The sequence below is a fragment of the Orcinus orca genome, chromosome 4, assembly GCF_937001465.1.
Source record: "Orcinus orca chromosome 4, mOrcOrc1.1, whole genome shotgun sequence".
NCBI lineage: Eukaryota > Metazoa > Chordata > Mammalia > Artiodactyla > Delphinidae > Orcinus > Orcinus orca.
Genome location: NC_064562.1, coordinates 46,568,233 through 46,583,925, shown reverse-complemented (window position 1 = coordinate 46,583,925; position 15,693 = coordinate 46,568,233). Strand labels below are relative to the sequence as shown.

The 15,693-nt window shown below is 39.3% G+C and overlaps 1 protein-coding gene across 12 annotated transcripts in view; it reads left to right on the top strand.

Annotated features, from left to right (window-relative positions):
- Window positions 1–15,693, top strand: part of FRAS1 (Fraser extracellular matrix complex subunit 1) — a 552,940-nt gene that overhangs the window by 424,448 nt on the left and 112,799 nt on the right. For all 12 annotated transcript variants that reach the window (XR_007477155.1, XM_049709348.1, XM_033406458.2 and 9 more), the window contains 3 exons: window positions 4,984–5,098; window positions 7,098–7,235; window positions 9,222–9,254. Coding sequence is in view for 11 of the 12 variants with exons in the window: in XM_049709348.1 (XP_049565305.1) it covers window positions 4,984–5,098; window positions 7,098–7,235; window positions 9,222–9,254 (286 nt within the window). In the remaining variant the exon portion in view is untranslated. The remainder of the gene's footprint in view (window positions 1–4,983; window positions 5,099–7,097; window positions 7,236–9,221; window positions 9,255–15,693) is intronic.

Sequence of the window (15,693 nt, the reverse complement as noted above, 5' to 3'; positions counted from 1 at the left end):
GAGATACTCGTACACTCATATTCATTGCAGCATTATTCACAACAGCCAAGAGATGGAAGCAACCTAAATGTCCTTTGACAGACAAGTGGATAAAGAAAATGTGGTATATACAGCCACCCAATATTATCCGACCTTTAAAAAAAGGAAATCCTGTCGTATGCTACAGTATGAATGAACCTTAAGGATATTGTCCTAAATGAAATAAGCCAATCACAAAAAGACAGATAATGCAGGATTCCACTTATATGAGCTAGTCAAACTCTTACAAACAGAAAGTAGAACGGTGGTTGCCCCTGTGGGGAATGGGTGGGGTGTGGAGAGAGAAAAGAGGAATTGTTATTCAATAGCTTTCAGTGTTGCAAGAGGAAAAAAATCTGGAAATCTGTTGTAGAACAATGTGCATCTAGTTAACACTACTGTACTGTACACTTAAAAGTGGTTAAGGTGGTAAAAAAAAAAAGTTAGGAGATTAGAGATATTTAGAGACAGTGCTCAATTAGATATGGGAGAGGGCGAAGCACCCCATTTTCTGAGCATACAGAGATGCCATTCATTGAGATGGGGAATGTATGAGGACTTGAGGGGGAGGGGGAGGGGTGGAAGGCATGATGCACTCAGTCTGGGATGTGCTTGTAAAGGGCGTGCGTATTAAGGGCAGGTAGAAGAAGATCAGTAGCTATTCAAGGTGAGTGATAAACCTTTGAGAATCATTAATGGCTGGTAGTGGTTAAATCCTCAGAAATCACTGAGATTCCCCAGGAAGATTGCACAGAATGAGAAGCAATATAATCAAATACGTGCCTAAATGAAAATTTGTTCTGTGACATTTCTGTAATTCTGTTATTCATCAAACCTAAGATCCTTTAAATGGGATCTTATGGTTTGGTCTGTAGTGCTCATCAGAATTATATGCATGCATATATATATAAGATATGTATACACATATATCATATATATATAAACATGTGTGAGAGGTGTACATTTAGAATATATATCAAATTTGAGCAAGGGGATCTGAAGACGTGCGTATCGCAGCATAGATAGTGTCAGATTCTTCAAGTAAGTTAACAGATTCACATCGACTCCCAGTTCTCCAAGTAATCATCCACTATTTGACTTAGAAGATCCTTAAGGGCAAAATCTTTGATTTATTAACCTTGGTATCTTCCTCAGCATCTAGCAAAACGCCTTATACAAAATAGTTGCTTAGTAAATATTTGTTGCCTAAGTGAATATTTTCAGGCCTACTTTCACATGGCTAATAATATCTTCTTGTATGACCTTCGAATTCAAACAAATTAATTATATGGGTACACACACACAAACACACACTTTGAATATCGTATTTCCAAGTCCTCTCTTAAAGGGGAGATAGATTCTATTATCTCTTAATGTGAAAGAAGATTGATTATTTCCTTTTCTAAGTGATTGCGGTCCTCAGGGTTGGGTTGCCCAAGGTCACCACTTGAGGAAAAGGCCTTTCTTTCCTGGTTTCATTTGCTTCCAGAGTGATTGCTGTAGCAAGAGTTCTCTTAAAGCCATTCTTATTGAGGCTAGCAGGGATCCAGTTAGAACAGCTGATCTTTTTGTGATATGGACTCAAGCCTGGGCCTGCTGTATTTGTTTTATGGCTATGGGTGTCTGTGTCTATGTTTCTCTTGAGACATTTCAGATACTAGTATAATTATTATCTGCAGTCTCTGGAAATGTTTTGTTATCCTTGGAATTACTGTTGTGCTTTATCTGAGCCTTTCACACTACTTAGCATTTTCTACCTTAGAGCTATTTATGAGTTTCTCCCACTGAAAAGTGAAATTCCTTGAGGAAAAGGTCTATATCTGATTCATCTTGTACCTTCTACAGCTTTTTGCCTGGTACCTTGCACATAGTAGGGTCTTACTAAAAATTTAGTACATGAATATATGAATTAATTAAATGTGTTGAATACATGAATATATGAACGAATTTTGTTGTCCTAACTAAACCATGTGAGAAAACGGTAGGACCTTCATTTTACTTATCTCATCTCATCATTCATGGGTGTGTGATTTCTCAGGCCCGCCATGGGCTTTGCTGCTTTGGTAGAATGACAGTCAACATGGGAAATTCTTTTTTTTTTTTTAATGGAGGGTGAAATGATAATGTCATTTATAAATTCTGACCTGGAAGTTTAAAGATGTTAGTCATGCACACTTTGCTGTATCTTAAGTGTTCAAATGTTTGCCTCTCTAATTCTTTAGATGACATTGAAATATGATGAAAAAATATTCTTAAAAAATTATTGATGAAGTTGTTTTTTAAAGTATTTTTATTACTAGCTTAATTTTTTTCATAATAATATTTTTTCATTCATTCAACAAATTTTTATCGAGCACTTCCATGTGCCGTGTGCTCGGTGCTTGGTGTCCATGAACAAACAAAAATTTATGTTCTCATGGACTTTACATTCTCTTGGGGGAGGGGAATAGACAATAAGTTATAAACAAAATAAATAAGCAACTCACATATAGCATGTTAGTGAGAAGTATTATGATAAAACAAAAAGTAGATCAGGGCCAAGAAGATTGGAAGTGTAGCAGGGGAGACCTAGGTTGTAACTTTAAATAAGGTGGTCAGGGTGGGTTACCTTAAGACAATGACATTTAAAGAAAGACTTGCAGAAGGTAAGAGAGATAGTTGTACAGAGACGTGTGGAAAGAGCATTCCAGGCCCAGGGAACCATTCATTTAGAGGTATCAAGGTAGGAGCATGCCTAGATATTCAAGGAACAGCAAGGAAGGCAGTATGGCTGGATCAAAGTAAGTGGAAGCCAGAGGAATCTGCATGAATTCACAGATGTGCTAAGTGGGCGGATGGGGGTGGAGCAGATTCGGGACCATGTCCGCCTCACAGGCCATCGTAGGGACTTTTGATTCTGAGTAACATGGAGAGCTATTGCAGGGTGTTGAGTAGAGGTCCAATGTCCTTTTTAAAGGCATCATGCTGGCTGCTGTGCTGAAATAGACTGTTGGGGGAGGGCAAGAGAGCTGCTGGGAGGCCGTTGTGGTAATCCAGGTGAGAGAATGTGGCTCCCAGCAGGATGGTAGCAATGTCATGGGGAGAAGTGGTTGGATTCTGGATGTATTCAGAGGTAATATGGGTATTACGGAAACCATTATTCTATAATCTTCCTTTGTTGACAGATAGTTTAATTAAAAAAAAGTGTCTTCTATAATGATTTCCATTAACTTTAGTCTCTCATTTCTTACTGTTTGATTGATAAATATTGAACACTTCAAATAGCCAATATTAAAACTGATTATACTTTGATATAGCTCAACCTCAATATTGCTTTCTTCAGAGAATCAAGTCCTCGCCTTTTCTGCTTAGTGTCTCTTTCTATTAGTAAAAAAATAGTATCAACAAGTTCTGTAATAAAACATCTGTTTTCTTGGCTAGAACACATTTCCCTTTTCTGTCGTCCTAGGTCCATGATAATTCTTTTTTCTTACCACTTTTATTGTTTTAGGGACATCTAAATTTTCAAAAATATCCCATAATACTTTGAGAATTTTCAGATATCCTGATGGTTTTGAGATTAAAAGGTGGCAAACGGTACTGAACAATGTACTCACCCTGCACTTTTTGTCCGTGTACCTGTGCCCACACGTGTACACATTTATAGATGTATGCACACATGCATGGGCTGTAAACACCTTACATAGGGCGTATGTTTTTCTTTTGTTGTCCTAACCTGTTTTATTTTAGGGTGAGAGACCAGCTGCTATTTGCAATTCTGATTTTCCTTGCTCCTTACATTCCAGACCTGAGCAATGACCTGAAATAGGGGGTTGTCCTAACCTGCAAATGCTGCCTCTCCCAGGACGAGTATGCCTTGGGGACAGTTACGAAGCAACTGCAATGTTCAATCTTTTCATTGGTAAAAGGAAGAACACCACGCCCTCCTCCATGAGAATTACTGAGCCCTACTCAATCCTTCCCTAAATGGGAAATTCCTTCTGAAAGTAGCAGAGCTTGAAAGAGCAGGAGAGCATATCAAACGCTAACTCTTCAAGGGTCAGTTCGGAAGAGTCTGCGATGAGCAGATATTTTTGTTCTGTCTTATTATCGGCATGTGTGACCCAGGCAAGGGGCCCGTGCTCACACTCCTTTTCCATTTTCTCCTCCCCACTCTGTGTTTTTGCTGCTGTCCCCAAATCTCTATTAGGTCTGGTCATGGAATTCTGAATCTCTCCTTTTCTTCCAATGTTGTCCACTGTTAATGGGTTGTGAACACGCACAGGTGAATGGATTGTGAAAGCTGCACACACATTGGCCTTCAGATTAATTTCACTTGACTCGTTCATTGGGTCCTGAAAGCTAGAAGCAAAAAAGCAGTATCTAGTTCTTTGGAATAGTACAATGGAGATGAAGAGAAATATTGACTATTGTTATAAGCTGTAATAAACACATAATTCTTAAATCTCTGAATTCAAATGGTGAGCCTCTCTGGCATTTGAGGTGAGTTCATCTTTAGCCATTTGAAACCATCAAAGTTAAAAAAAGAAAAGAATGCATCACAGTTCCCACTAGTAAGCTGGGGGGTTGGGAGAAATTCTCATCCGATATAATCTTAGCCCGTTAAATGAGAGGAGCAGAGCTGTAGGGATCCAGCTGTGAATAGTAGAATAGCCAGCTGTGATGGCTCATTTCCAAACATGTACCACTGTGAGTTCCAACTAGGGAGAAGTGATCATATTGGGGCACCCACAGCAGGCACCAACATAAACCCAGGGGGGCCAAGGGCAGGGGAGAGAAGGGCGAATCAGCCAGGACGCATCTGCAAGGAGACCAGATCCTCCCTTAGAACTCTCAGAGAAAATTTTGCTAAATGTGACTAACAGAGTAAGTTGATTTTTTTTTTTTTTAATGAGGTTTGTTTTTGCCTCTGGCTTTTGTTTTCGTCACACTATTTTCTCTTCTTCTCTCTTAAACTTTGTGTAGGCTCGGGAGGACGGCCTGACTGTGATTCAGCCTCATTCTCTCTCCTTTGTAAACTCTGAGAGACCGAGTGGAAAGATAATATATAATATCACTCTACCTTTGCATCCCAGTCAAGGTAAGGCGTGCAGTAAATGATGTTTTGAGTGGTGCTGTTGTCTTCTACTTGTTGACCAGCCTTAGAAGCTCTGGAATTCTGTCTGCTTCTACTTGTTGAGGATTTAAGGAGTAACAATTATTCATCACCTGTGTTCCTGTCCTCTGAGTTGAGAACCAGTTGAGAGGGAGACACTGTGGCCGGACAGATGGAGATGAATGTGTCAGCTTTGGTACTGACAGAGCTGTACTGGAGAACACAGTGTGCACATAACTTCATCACTGGATGAGTTCCCCTCCCACGCACTGCCTGTAGGGACAGGGCCTGCCCTGGTGAGGTTCTGATAGGCGAGTGGACCAGAATGAGCATGCGCTAAGGACAAGGAGCTCTGCCAGATAGCCCAATGGGGGCTGAGCCACACATACTCAGTTTCTCCCCCGCATGGATAAGGCTCTCCTCCTCTTTTTTTTTTTTTTTTTTTTTTGCGTTATGCGGGCCTCTCACTGCTGTGGCCTCTCCCGTTGCGGAGCACAGGCTCCGGACGCGCAGGCTCAGCAGCCACGGCTCACGGGCCCGGCCGCTCTGCGGCATGTGAGATCTTCCCGGACCGGGGCACGAACCGGTGTCCCCTGCATCGGCAGGCGGACTCTCAACCACTGCGCCACCAGGGAAGCCCCTCCTCCTCTTTTTTTTTTAACCAAGGTAATAAATGCTGTTTATGACTTCTAGAAGTTTACATAGTGCTCCTACATATTAATACCCTATGAGCTTCAAAAAACCAATTACGTTTACAGTAGTATTACCGGTCACCCAAATGAAGGGGAAGGAAACTTCCTAATTGTGAGAATGTGCAAGTGTTCTCCTTAAGGAGATACTGACCCAGAAGACCATTTAGTATCTGTCATGTCAAATGCTTCACAACTCTGGAATTCCCATCGTGACAAACATGTGTCAGCACACAGCTCTGTGCTCTCATACAGGAGCATGGAAATGTGGAACTACAATTAGAGGAGAGGTGGGCCCTGGCCATCAGTCCCCAGCCTTCAGATCCCTTAACTTTGGGCTCAGCTACCAAGCCTGTTTCCAGAGAGATGTGTGTGTGCCTTACAGTGAGGAGATCAGCTTCTACGAAGACACTTCTGCTCCTGTCTCTGAGGCTGCTCTCCCAAGACCAACCACTGCCTTAGCTATGAGCCTTTCACATTATCAATTTCTCCCAAGGAGAAATTAAATTTCATTTCCCTTTTGATAAAGTCCAAAGAAATTAAAAGCCTAAAAGTCCTCCGTCTTCTTTTTTCATCTGCTAAGCCATAGCTAGAGTCGTCCTCCCTACGTTGCTAGGGTGGAGATGTTCTTTCAGACCAGCAACCTGAATGACTGTAGGTCTGTCAGTCCCTCAGAAGCTGAATTAGTGTCCTCCTTTTAAAGAGTAAGTAGGACATGAAAGATGATCATAGCATCAGTTCTGTACCTGCAGAATTTAGAAATAACAGGCAAATCTGCCACCCCTAAAGCATTTATAACTTAGTGATAATTGCAAATCCAGATCTTAGAACAATCAAGATCCATGTTACTATTGCCAAAGGTCATCACAGAGACTAAGGATTTTCTGAAGGAAAGAGGGTAGATTGAAAAAAATCTTAACAGCCTCACCAGGAGACCGGCCTGTGCCATTTTTGTAGCGACCTTGACCTTTGAACTTAAACTCAATTGAGAGAATCTCATAATTATGGTACAGTGTCTATGACTTCAGAATTCCCAGGTCTAAGCTACATTAGGGGGCAGTAGTTTGCATCTTACTATTGTTTATGGTCAATGAGACCTAGTCAAGAGTATCTGGGTTTCAGATTTGCCCTTTTCTTGAATAACTGAAGAATAGTATACCAAGAACAAGCTGAGAGCAATTGTTCCTGAAGGATAAAAGACTTCTGCCAGTGGGAAAGGCAGCTTTATGGCTCTGATCATTCAGTCAGCCGTCAGAATTACTGTTGATTGCTCATGCCGTCTCTCTTCCTCCTAGGCATCATCGAACACAGGGACCAGCCTCACTCTCCCATCCGGTATTTCACCCAGGAAGACATTAACCAGGGCAACATTATGTACCGTCCCCCCACTGCAGCCCCCCACCTCCAGGAGATCATGGCCTTCTCCTTTGCTGGTAATGCTTTTTTTCTCTATTTTGAGGCACCCAAGGCACTATATTCTACAACCACTCCTTGTGGTTCTTCAGGGCATACTTTTAATAAAGCCTTATTTTGTGCCTCCTGTATGGCAAGGCCCGAATGGGCCTTGGAGATCTAGTGGTGAGCAAAAAGAGGCAGGAATCCTGGCGAGTTTGGGGATCCTAGGTATAGAGACAGAATTTGATCAATAATCCCAGTAATGAATGTTTAATTGCAGGCTGAGATAAGAGCTCTAAAAAGAAGGAAGAATGTTCAGTGGTGGAATTGGATGTAGCAAGACTGACCTAGACTGAGGGTCCACTGGAGGCTGCCCCAGGGAGATATTGACAGAAGAGGGGTGGGTAGAAGCTAACTAGGCTAAGTGTGTGTGTCGGGATCATTGGGAGAACATTCCTGAAGGAAGGGCACATGCCCCTGTGCAGAGGCCCTGGGAGGGAGAGAATGTGATGTTCTAGGCACTGAAAAAAGTCATTGTGTCTGGAATGTGGAGGGTTGAACAGAGTGGGGATGGACCTGCAGGGAGAGATAGAGGGCAGACCTTAAGGCCACTGTGAGACTGCAGGGATTGGGAGCCTTATCCCAAGAACAATAAGGACCTGGTGGAGGTTTTAAGTTATAGGAGGATGCCTTTCCATAAGGATCTCTTTGACTGCAGTGATGGGAGTGATTTGAGGACGAAGCCAGGACAGATGGCCATGTGGATGAAGGGAATCTAGTGAGAAGGATCCTGCCATACTTCATGGAAGGTCCCATGTAGGCGACCTTTGGGATTAAAACCAGGATTTGACAAAGACACCTTTTTTAAAGAAGAGAAGATTGAGCAAAAGAATAACTACATTTCTAATTCAAGCAAGTGTGTGCCCTTCCACTAAGCCAGGATAGCCTTAATCCTTGCCACCCATTAGTCTCCCCTTGACCCAGTATTCAAAGCTGCTGAGTTTTAAGTCCCTACCCCTAAATATTTCTGTGCTTTGGAATGATTCTAAAAATCTTGAAGCCTGTTTCTTTATGATCTTTAAGATGTATGTGTCACATAACACGATTAATATAGAGTATTATTTTTATATAGTAGCTTTGATCATACAGTAGCTTTAATCATACAGAACAGTTGGTGATTTCTTATGGTGAGTTGAACAGCGGTTGAATAATTTTAGAGTTATGTTTTCAAGTATGGCAAACATTTAAAGTAATATTTGCCATTATTTAATACACCATTATAGATGCAATTGTCTAGAAAATAATGAACTCCTCAATTAGATTGAAAATCCCTAAGCGCTGGGATAGACCTCTTCTCTAAGAGTATCCCCAGTGTTTACTAACTGGGTAACTCATAACCAGTGAAAATGTTCACGGTCCTCTAACCCCAACTTTACAAGACCTACTTTACAAGAAACTCAGGTCATCCTGGGCTTAGAGGGAAAGAAAACATGTCAGCCCTGGTTGAGGTTATTTCCGAATCCACTATGCTCGCCTGTGTTCCTAGAGCCTTTTTAGAGAGAGCAGACTCCTATCCTGTATAATCTATGGGATAAATGCCACGAGATAAATCTCTTACACTGTTATAGTGTGTAAATCAGTGTCCCAGGCATCACTATATCTACAATGGAATTGACCCACCAGAAAGCCTTGTCAGTGACATACGACATCACCCACATTCACCGATTTGTAAGATTTTATGTACTGGTAAAATGGGATCTGAATAAATGTATTATAAATCACTCTAACTGATGTGATATAAAATTATTCCACTCTGGTTCTTTTTGTTACTTAAAATTAGCGTTGGCACCATTAAAGTCAACATAACATTAGCAAACAACCTGGTGATCTTTCCTTAAGTCATAATAATTTAGGTTAAAATGTCCTTTACTTTTCTAACCTCTGCCCTATAGTTTGTACCTTTCCCATCTATTTCTGGCCCCAAAATGTTTAGTATACTGATTTTCTGTCTTCTGTTCTTTCAGGTCTCCCAGACTCAGTGAAATTCCACTTCACAGGTGAAAATTTTAATCTCAATTTTATTAGAAGATGGAATTTTTCCTTCTTTTTGCTGTCTTCATCATTACTTTTAGCTATTTTCTAAGAACAACTTAAAAGTTACATAAGTTTCTCTAAAATAATCGCATGGCTAGTTAAAATAGTAATAGCTTAACTTTGTATTCATAGAAAAAATAATTATAATCCACCAAGGATACCAAAGATTAGTGTTCTTTAAGCCCAGTTTCAATTTGTCCTAATATCTATTAAAAAGAGGTAATAATGATTAAGATCTTAGACTTTGGATCCAGTCTGCCTGGGGTTCAGCCTACTGTGGAATAGTTTCTTAACGTCTCTGTACCTGAATGCCTTATCCATCAATGAGGATAATAAATAATAATTACATATGTGTAAAGCTCCCAAAACAGAGGCACATACAGGCTTACCTCGTTTTATTGCACTTTACTTTGTTGTGCTTCATAGATACTGCATTTTTTACAAGTTGAAGGTTTGTGGCAACGCTGTGTAAAGAAGTCTATCAGTGCCATTTTTCCAGAAGCATTTGCTTACTTCCTGTCTCTGTGTCACATTTTGGTAATTTTTGCAATATTTCAAACTTTTTCATTATTAATATATTTGTTGTAGTGATCTGTGAGCAGTGATCTTTGATGTTAATATTGTAATTGCTTTGGGGCCCCAGGAACCACACCCGTATAAGACAGTAAGCCTAATAAAAGTTGTGTGTGTTCCGACTGTTCCACCAACTGGCCATTCCTCTGTTTCTTTCCCTCTCCTCAGGCCTCCATATTCCCCGAGACACAACAATATTGAAATTAAGCGAATTAATAACCCTACAATGACCTCTAAGTTTTCAAGTGAAGGAAAAGTCACACATCTCTCACTTTAAATCAAAAACTAGGAATGATTAAGCTTAGTGAGCGAGGCATGTCAAAAGCCAGAATGGGCCAAAAGCTAGGTCTCTTGTGCCAAACAGCCAAGCTGTGAATGCAAAGGAAAAGTTCTTGAAGGAAATTAAAAGTGCTCCTCCAGTGTACACACAAATGATAAGAAAGCAAAACAGCCTTATTGCTGATAGAAAGAAGGTTTTAGTGGTCTGGAGAGAAGATCAAACCAGCCACAGTATTCCCTTAAGCCAAAGCCTAATCCAAAGCAAGGCCCTAACTCTCTTCAATCCTACGAAAGCTGAGAGAAATGAGGAAGCTGCAGAAGAAAAGTTTGAAGCTAGCAGAGGTTGGTTCATGCGGTTTAAGGAAAGAAGCCATCTTCTTAACATAAAAGTGCAAGGTGAAGCAGTAAGTGCTGGTGCAGAAGCTGCAGCAAGTTATCCAGATGATTTAGCTAAGATCATTAATGATGGTGGCTACACTAAACAACAAATTTTCAATGTAGATGAAACAGCCTTCTATTGGAAGTGTTCTGACCCAGACAGTGAGTTGTGATAGCTGTGTATAGACCTCAGCATCCTAGTTTTAGTTCAAGTACAGTAGAAGCTGAGTGCCAGTAAGCAAAAGCAGAATCAGACCTGGCATCTATGCTGATGCAAAGTAGAGACAAACTTTCTTAACTTAGGTCTAGAGTGAGGATGGATGACCATAAATCCTTAAACAGCTGTTTAGTTCGGATTGACTATTCCATTAGAATCACCCATCCATATGTCCTATTATATTTCATGTAGGGATAAATCTTAGTAGGGATAAAGTCATCTCCCTCAAACTCTCAGATATTCTTTTTTTCTTTGAGGGTTAAAAAGTCACACTTGAATTAATAGTAAATTTTAGGGTTGTGTCACTGGTTTTTTATTTTTTTTTATTGCGGTATAATTGACACATAACATTGCATTATTTTCAGTTGTACAACATAATAAGTTGATATTTGTATATATTGCAAAATGATCACCACAATAAGTCTAGTTAACATCTGTCACCATGTATAGTTACAAATTTTTTTTCTTGTGATCAGAACTTTAAAAATCTACTCTCTTAGCAATTTTCCAATATGGAATACAGTATTATTAACTATAGTCACCATGCTATACATTATATTCCCATGTTTTATTTATCCATTCATCCACCAGTGGACATTTAGGTTGTTTCCACATCTTGAGTGTTGTGAATAGTGCTGCAATAAACATGGAAGTGCATGTATCTCTTCGAGATACTGATTTTATTTCCTTTGGATACACACCCAGAAGTGGGATTACCACATCATGTGGCAGTTCTAGTTTTAATTTTTTTAGGAGACTTAATACTATTTTCTGTAGTGGCCGCACCAATTTGCATTCCCAGCAACAGTATAAAAAGGTTCCCTTTTCCCCATGCCCTCATAACACTTGTTATCTTTTGTCTTTTTGATGATAGCCATTCTAAGAGGTGTGAGGTGATATCTCATTGTGGTTTTGATTTGCGTTTCCCTGATGATTAGTGAGTGAGAAACTTTTCATGAACATGTTGGCCATCTGTGTATCTTTTTTGAAAAATGTTGTTTCAGATTTTCTGCCCATTTTAAAAATCAGATTGTGGGTTTTTATGCTATTGAGTTGTATGAGTTCTTCATATATATATATATATATATTTTTTTTTTTTTGGATATTAACCCCTCATCAGATACATGATTTACAAATATTTTCTCCCATTCTGTAGGTTGCCTTTTCATTTTGTTGATGGTTTCCTTTGCTGTGCAAGTGTGATGTAGTCCCACTTGTTTATTTTTGCTTTTGTTGTCAAATTCAAAAAGCCAAGGCTGGTGTCAAGGAGCTTACCGCCTATGTTTTCGTCTAGGAGTTTTATAGTTTCAGGTCTTATGTTCAAGTCTTTTTTTTTTTTTTTTTTTTTTTTTTGTGATACGTGGGCCTCTCACTGTTGTGGCCTGTCCTGTTGCGGAGCACAGGCTCCGGATGCGCAGGCTCAGCGGCCATGGCTCACAGGCCCAGCCGCTCCATGGCATGTGGGATCTTCCCGGACCAGGGCACAAACCCATGTCCCCTGCATCGGCAGGCGGACTCTCAACCACTGCACCACCAGGGAAGCCCATGTTCAAGTCTTTAATCCATTTTGAGTTAATTTTTGTGTATGGTGTAAGCTACTGGTTCATTTTCCTTCTATTGCATATGGCTGTCCAGTTTTCTTAACACCGTGTCTTGAAGAGACTGTCCTTTCCCCATTTTATAGTCTTTGTTATTTTTCATAAATTAATTGACCTGATATCTATTGGCTCTCTATTCTGTTCCTTTGATCTATATATCTGTTTTTATGTCAATACCATACTGTTTTGATTACTGTAACTTTGGAGTACAGTTTGAAATCAGGGCTCATGATGCCTCCAGCTTTGTTCTTCTTTCTCAAGACTGCTTGGCTATTTGGGGTTTTTTTGTAGTTCCATACAAATTTTAGGATTGTTTGTCTAATTTTTGTGGAAAATGCCATTGGAATTTTGATAGAGATTGCATTGAATTTGGAGATTGCTTTGGGTATTATGGTCGTTTTGACAATATTAATTCTTCTAATCCATGAGTGTGGAATATCTTTCCATTTATTTGTGTCTTCAGTTTCTTTCATCAATGTCATATAGTTTTCATTGTACAGGTCTTTCACCTCCTTGGTTAAATTTATCCCTAGGTATTTTATTCTTTTTGATGCAATTGTAAATGGGATTATTTTCTTAATTTCTCTTTCTACTGGTTTGTTATTAGTGTATAGAAATGCAGTGCATTTTTATGTATTGATTTCACATTCTGCAACTGTACTGAATTCATTTGTTCTCTTGGTTTTTGGTGGACTCCTTAGGGTTTTCTATATATAATATCATGTTATCTGCAAATAGTGACAGTTTTCTTTCTTTCTTTCTGATTTGACTGCCTTTTATTTCTTTTTCTAGTGTTCTGTCATTGTTGAAAAGAACCTAGTATCAGCTCATTTCTAGTGACAGACTTATAGATAGTTCATACATCAGTAATAAGATACAACAGATTATAGCAGTTTACATTTTACAAAACGATTTACAATATAAGTTGTCTTATTTAATCCTAATAACAATATTGTAAGGACAGGTTTTATTTTAGCATTTGAAAGCTGAGGAAACTAAGGGTCATTAGAGTAGTAATCTGCTCATGTTTCCGTACCTGGTAAGCAGTAGAACCAGGATTTTAATACAAGTTTCTGACTCTGAGTATGAGATATTTAATTTAGTCTGTCTGTATGTGTTATGGTCGTGCAAAACAAGTATCATGGTAGTGTGCCAGTTTGGTTTCCAAGCCTCAATACTTACCTGAAAGCTTGAATAGGTGAAGGGGTTAACTATTAACCTTCTCCAGGACTTTAAGTTAAATGATCCATGAACCTATTATACAGAGTAAAGGAAATGGACCTTGGGCCGACCTTAAATTAATTTATCTTGTTTCTGCCTGAGGTTCTTTTTTTTACTGTTGAGTGATTTTTAAAAAAAAATTATTTTGGACTTAATTTTTTAGAGCAGTTTTAGGTTTACAACAAAATTGAGAGGAAGGGGACTTCCCTGGTGGTCCAGTGGGTGGGACTCCATGCTCCCAATGCAGGGGGCATGGGTTCGATCCCTGGTCGGGGAACTAGATCCCGTATGCATGCCACAGCTAAGAAGTCCACATGCTGCAACTAAAAGATTCCTGCATGCCACAACTAAAGGTCCCGCATGCCACGACTATGACCCCATCAGCCAAAATAAATAAATAAATATATTTTTTTAAAAGTGAGAGGAAGGTACAGACATTTTCCCCATACCCCCTGCCCCAACATATGCATAGCATAGCCTCTCCAATTATCAACATCACTCACTAGAATGGTACACTTTTTACCAAGGATAAACCTACATTTCCACATCATAATCACCCAAAGTCCAGTTTGCTCTAGAGTTCACTCTTTGTGTTATGTATACTATGGGTTTAGACCAAGATATGGCATTTTTGCCCTATGGCATTTCCATCATTATAATATCATATAGAATATTTTCACTGCCCTAAAAATATTCTGTGCTCTGCCTATTCACCTCCCCCCACCTTTGGCAACCACTATGTTTATTGTCTTCCATAGTTTTACTCTTTTCAGAATATCATATAGTTGTACTCATACAATATGTATCCTTTTCAGATTGGCTTCTTTCACTAAGTAATATGCATTTAAGATTCCTCCTTCTTTTCATAGCTTGGTAGCTCATTTATTTTGAGTGTTGAATAATATTCCATGGTCCAGCTGTACCATAGTTTATCCATTCACCTACTAAAGGACATGCTGGGCTGCTTCCAAGTTTTGGCAATTATGAATAAAGCTGCTATAAACATCTGTGTGCAGGTTTTTTGTGTAGACCTAAGTTTTCAACTCCTCTGGGTAAATACCAAGGAGTGCAATTGCTGAATTGTATGTTTAGTGAGAGTATGTCTAGTTTTATAAGAACCAGCCAAACTGTCTTCCAAAGTGGCTGAACCATTTTGCATTCCCACTAGCAATATATGAGAGCTCCTTTTGCTCTACGTCCTTACAAGCATTTGGTGTTGTCAGTGTTCCAAATTTTGCCCATTATAATTGGTGCACAGTAGGATCTTATTGTTGTTTTAATTTGCAATTTTTTGCTGACATATGATGATGGGCATATTTTCATATGCTTATTTGCCATTTGTTTCTTCTTTGGTGAGGTATTTGTTAAGGTTTTCAGTCTGTTTTCTAATTGAGTTGTTTCTTATTGTTGAGTTTTAAGAGTTCCTTGTACATTTTGGATAAGAGTCCTTTATCGGATGTGTCTTTTGCAAATATTTTTTCCCAGACTGTGGCTTGTCCTCTCATTCTCTTGACATTTTCTTTCACAGAGCAGAAGTTTTTAAATTTAATGAAATCCAGCTTATCAATTACTTTTTTCATGAATTGTGTCTTTGGTGTCGTATCTAAAAAGGTATCACCATACCCAAGGTCATCTAGGTTTTTTACTATGTTATCATCTAAGAGTTTGTAGTTTTGCGGCTTACATTTAGTTCCATGATCCATTTTGAGTTGACTGTTGTGAAAGGTATAAGAGGTTCCTTTTTTTAAAAAAGAGAAAAACTTTTGGAATCTGGTAGGAAAGAAGCCATCTCTTTTAGCAGAGTTTTGAGAGAGAAAAATTTAACTTGGACACATAATAAACTAAGGCAGCAAGAAACCCAAGCCCTGACTTTAACCCATGGAATGAGGGAGAGCCGCTCATTTGGTTAATCAGCTAAGCTGAGACAGCAAACTGATATTCCTGACCTGACTGCTCAAGACAAGCACAGATGCTCTACAGAACCATCCAGAGCAAGGAAAACACACAGGGTGAATGTGCCTGCAGGAGGCATCTGACCAAAGAGGCAGTGTGACTATTTCTCAGAGAAATCAAAAACGTTGCTTAAAGAGAGGGCTAGACATGTAATTACTAAATTTTGATTGTAAGTTCCTATGT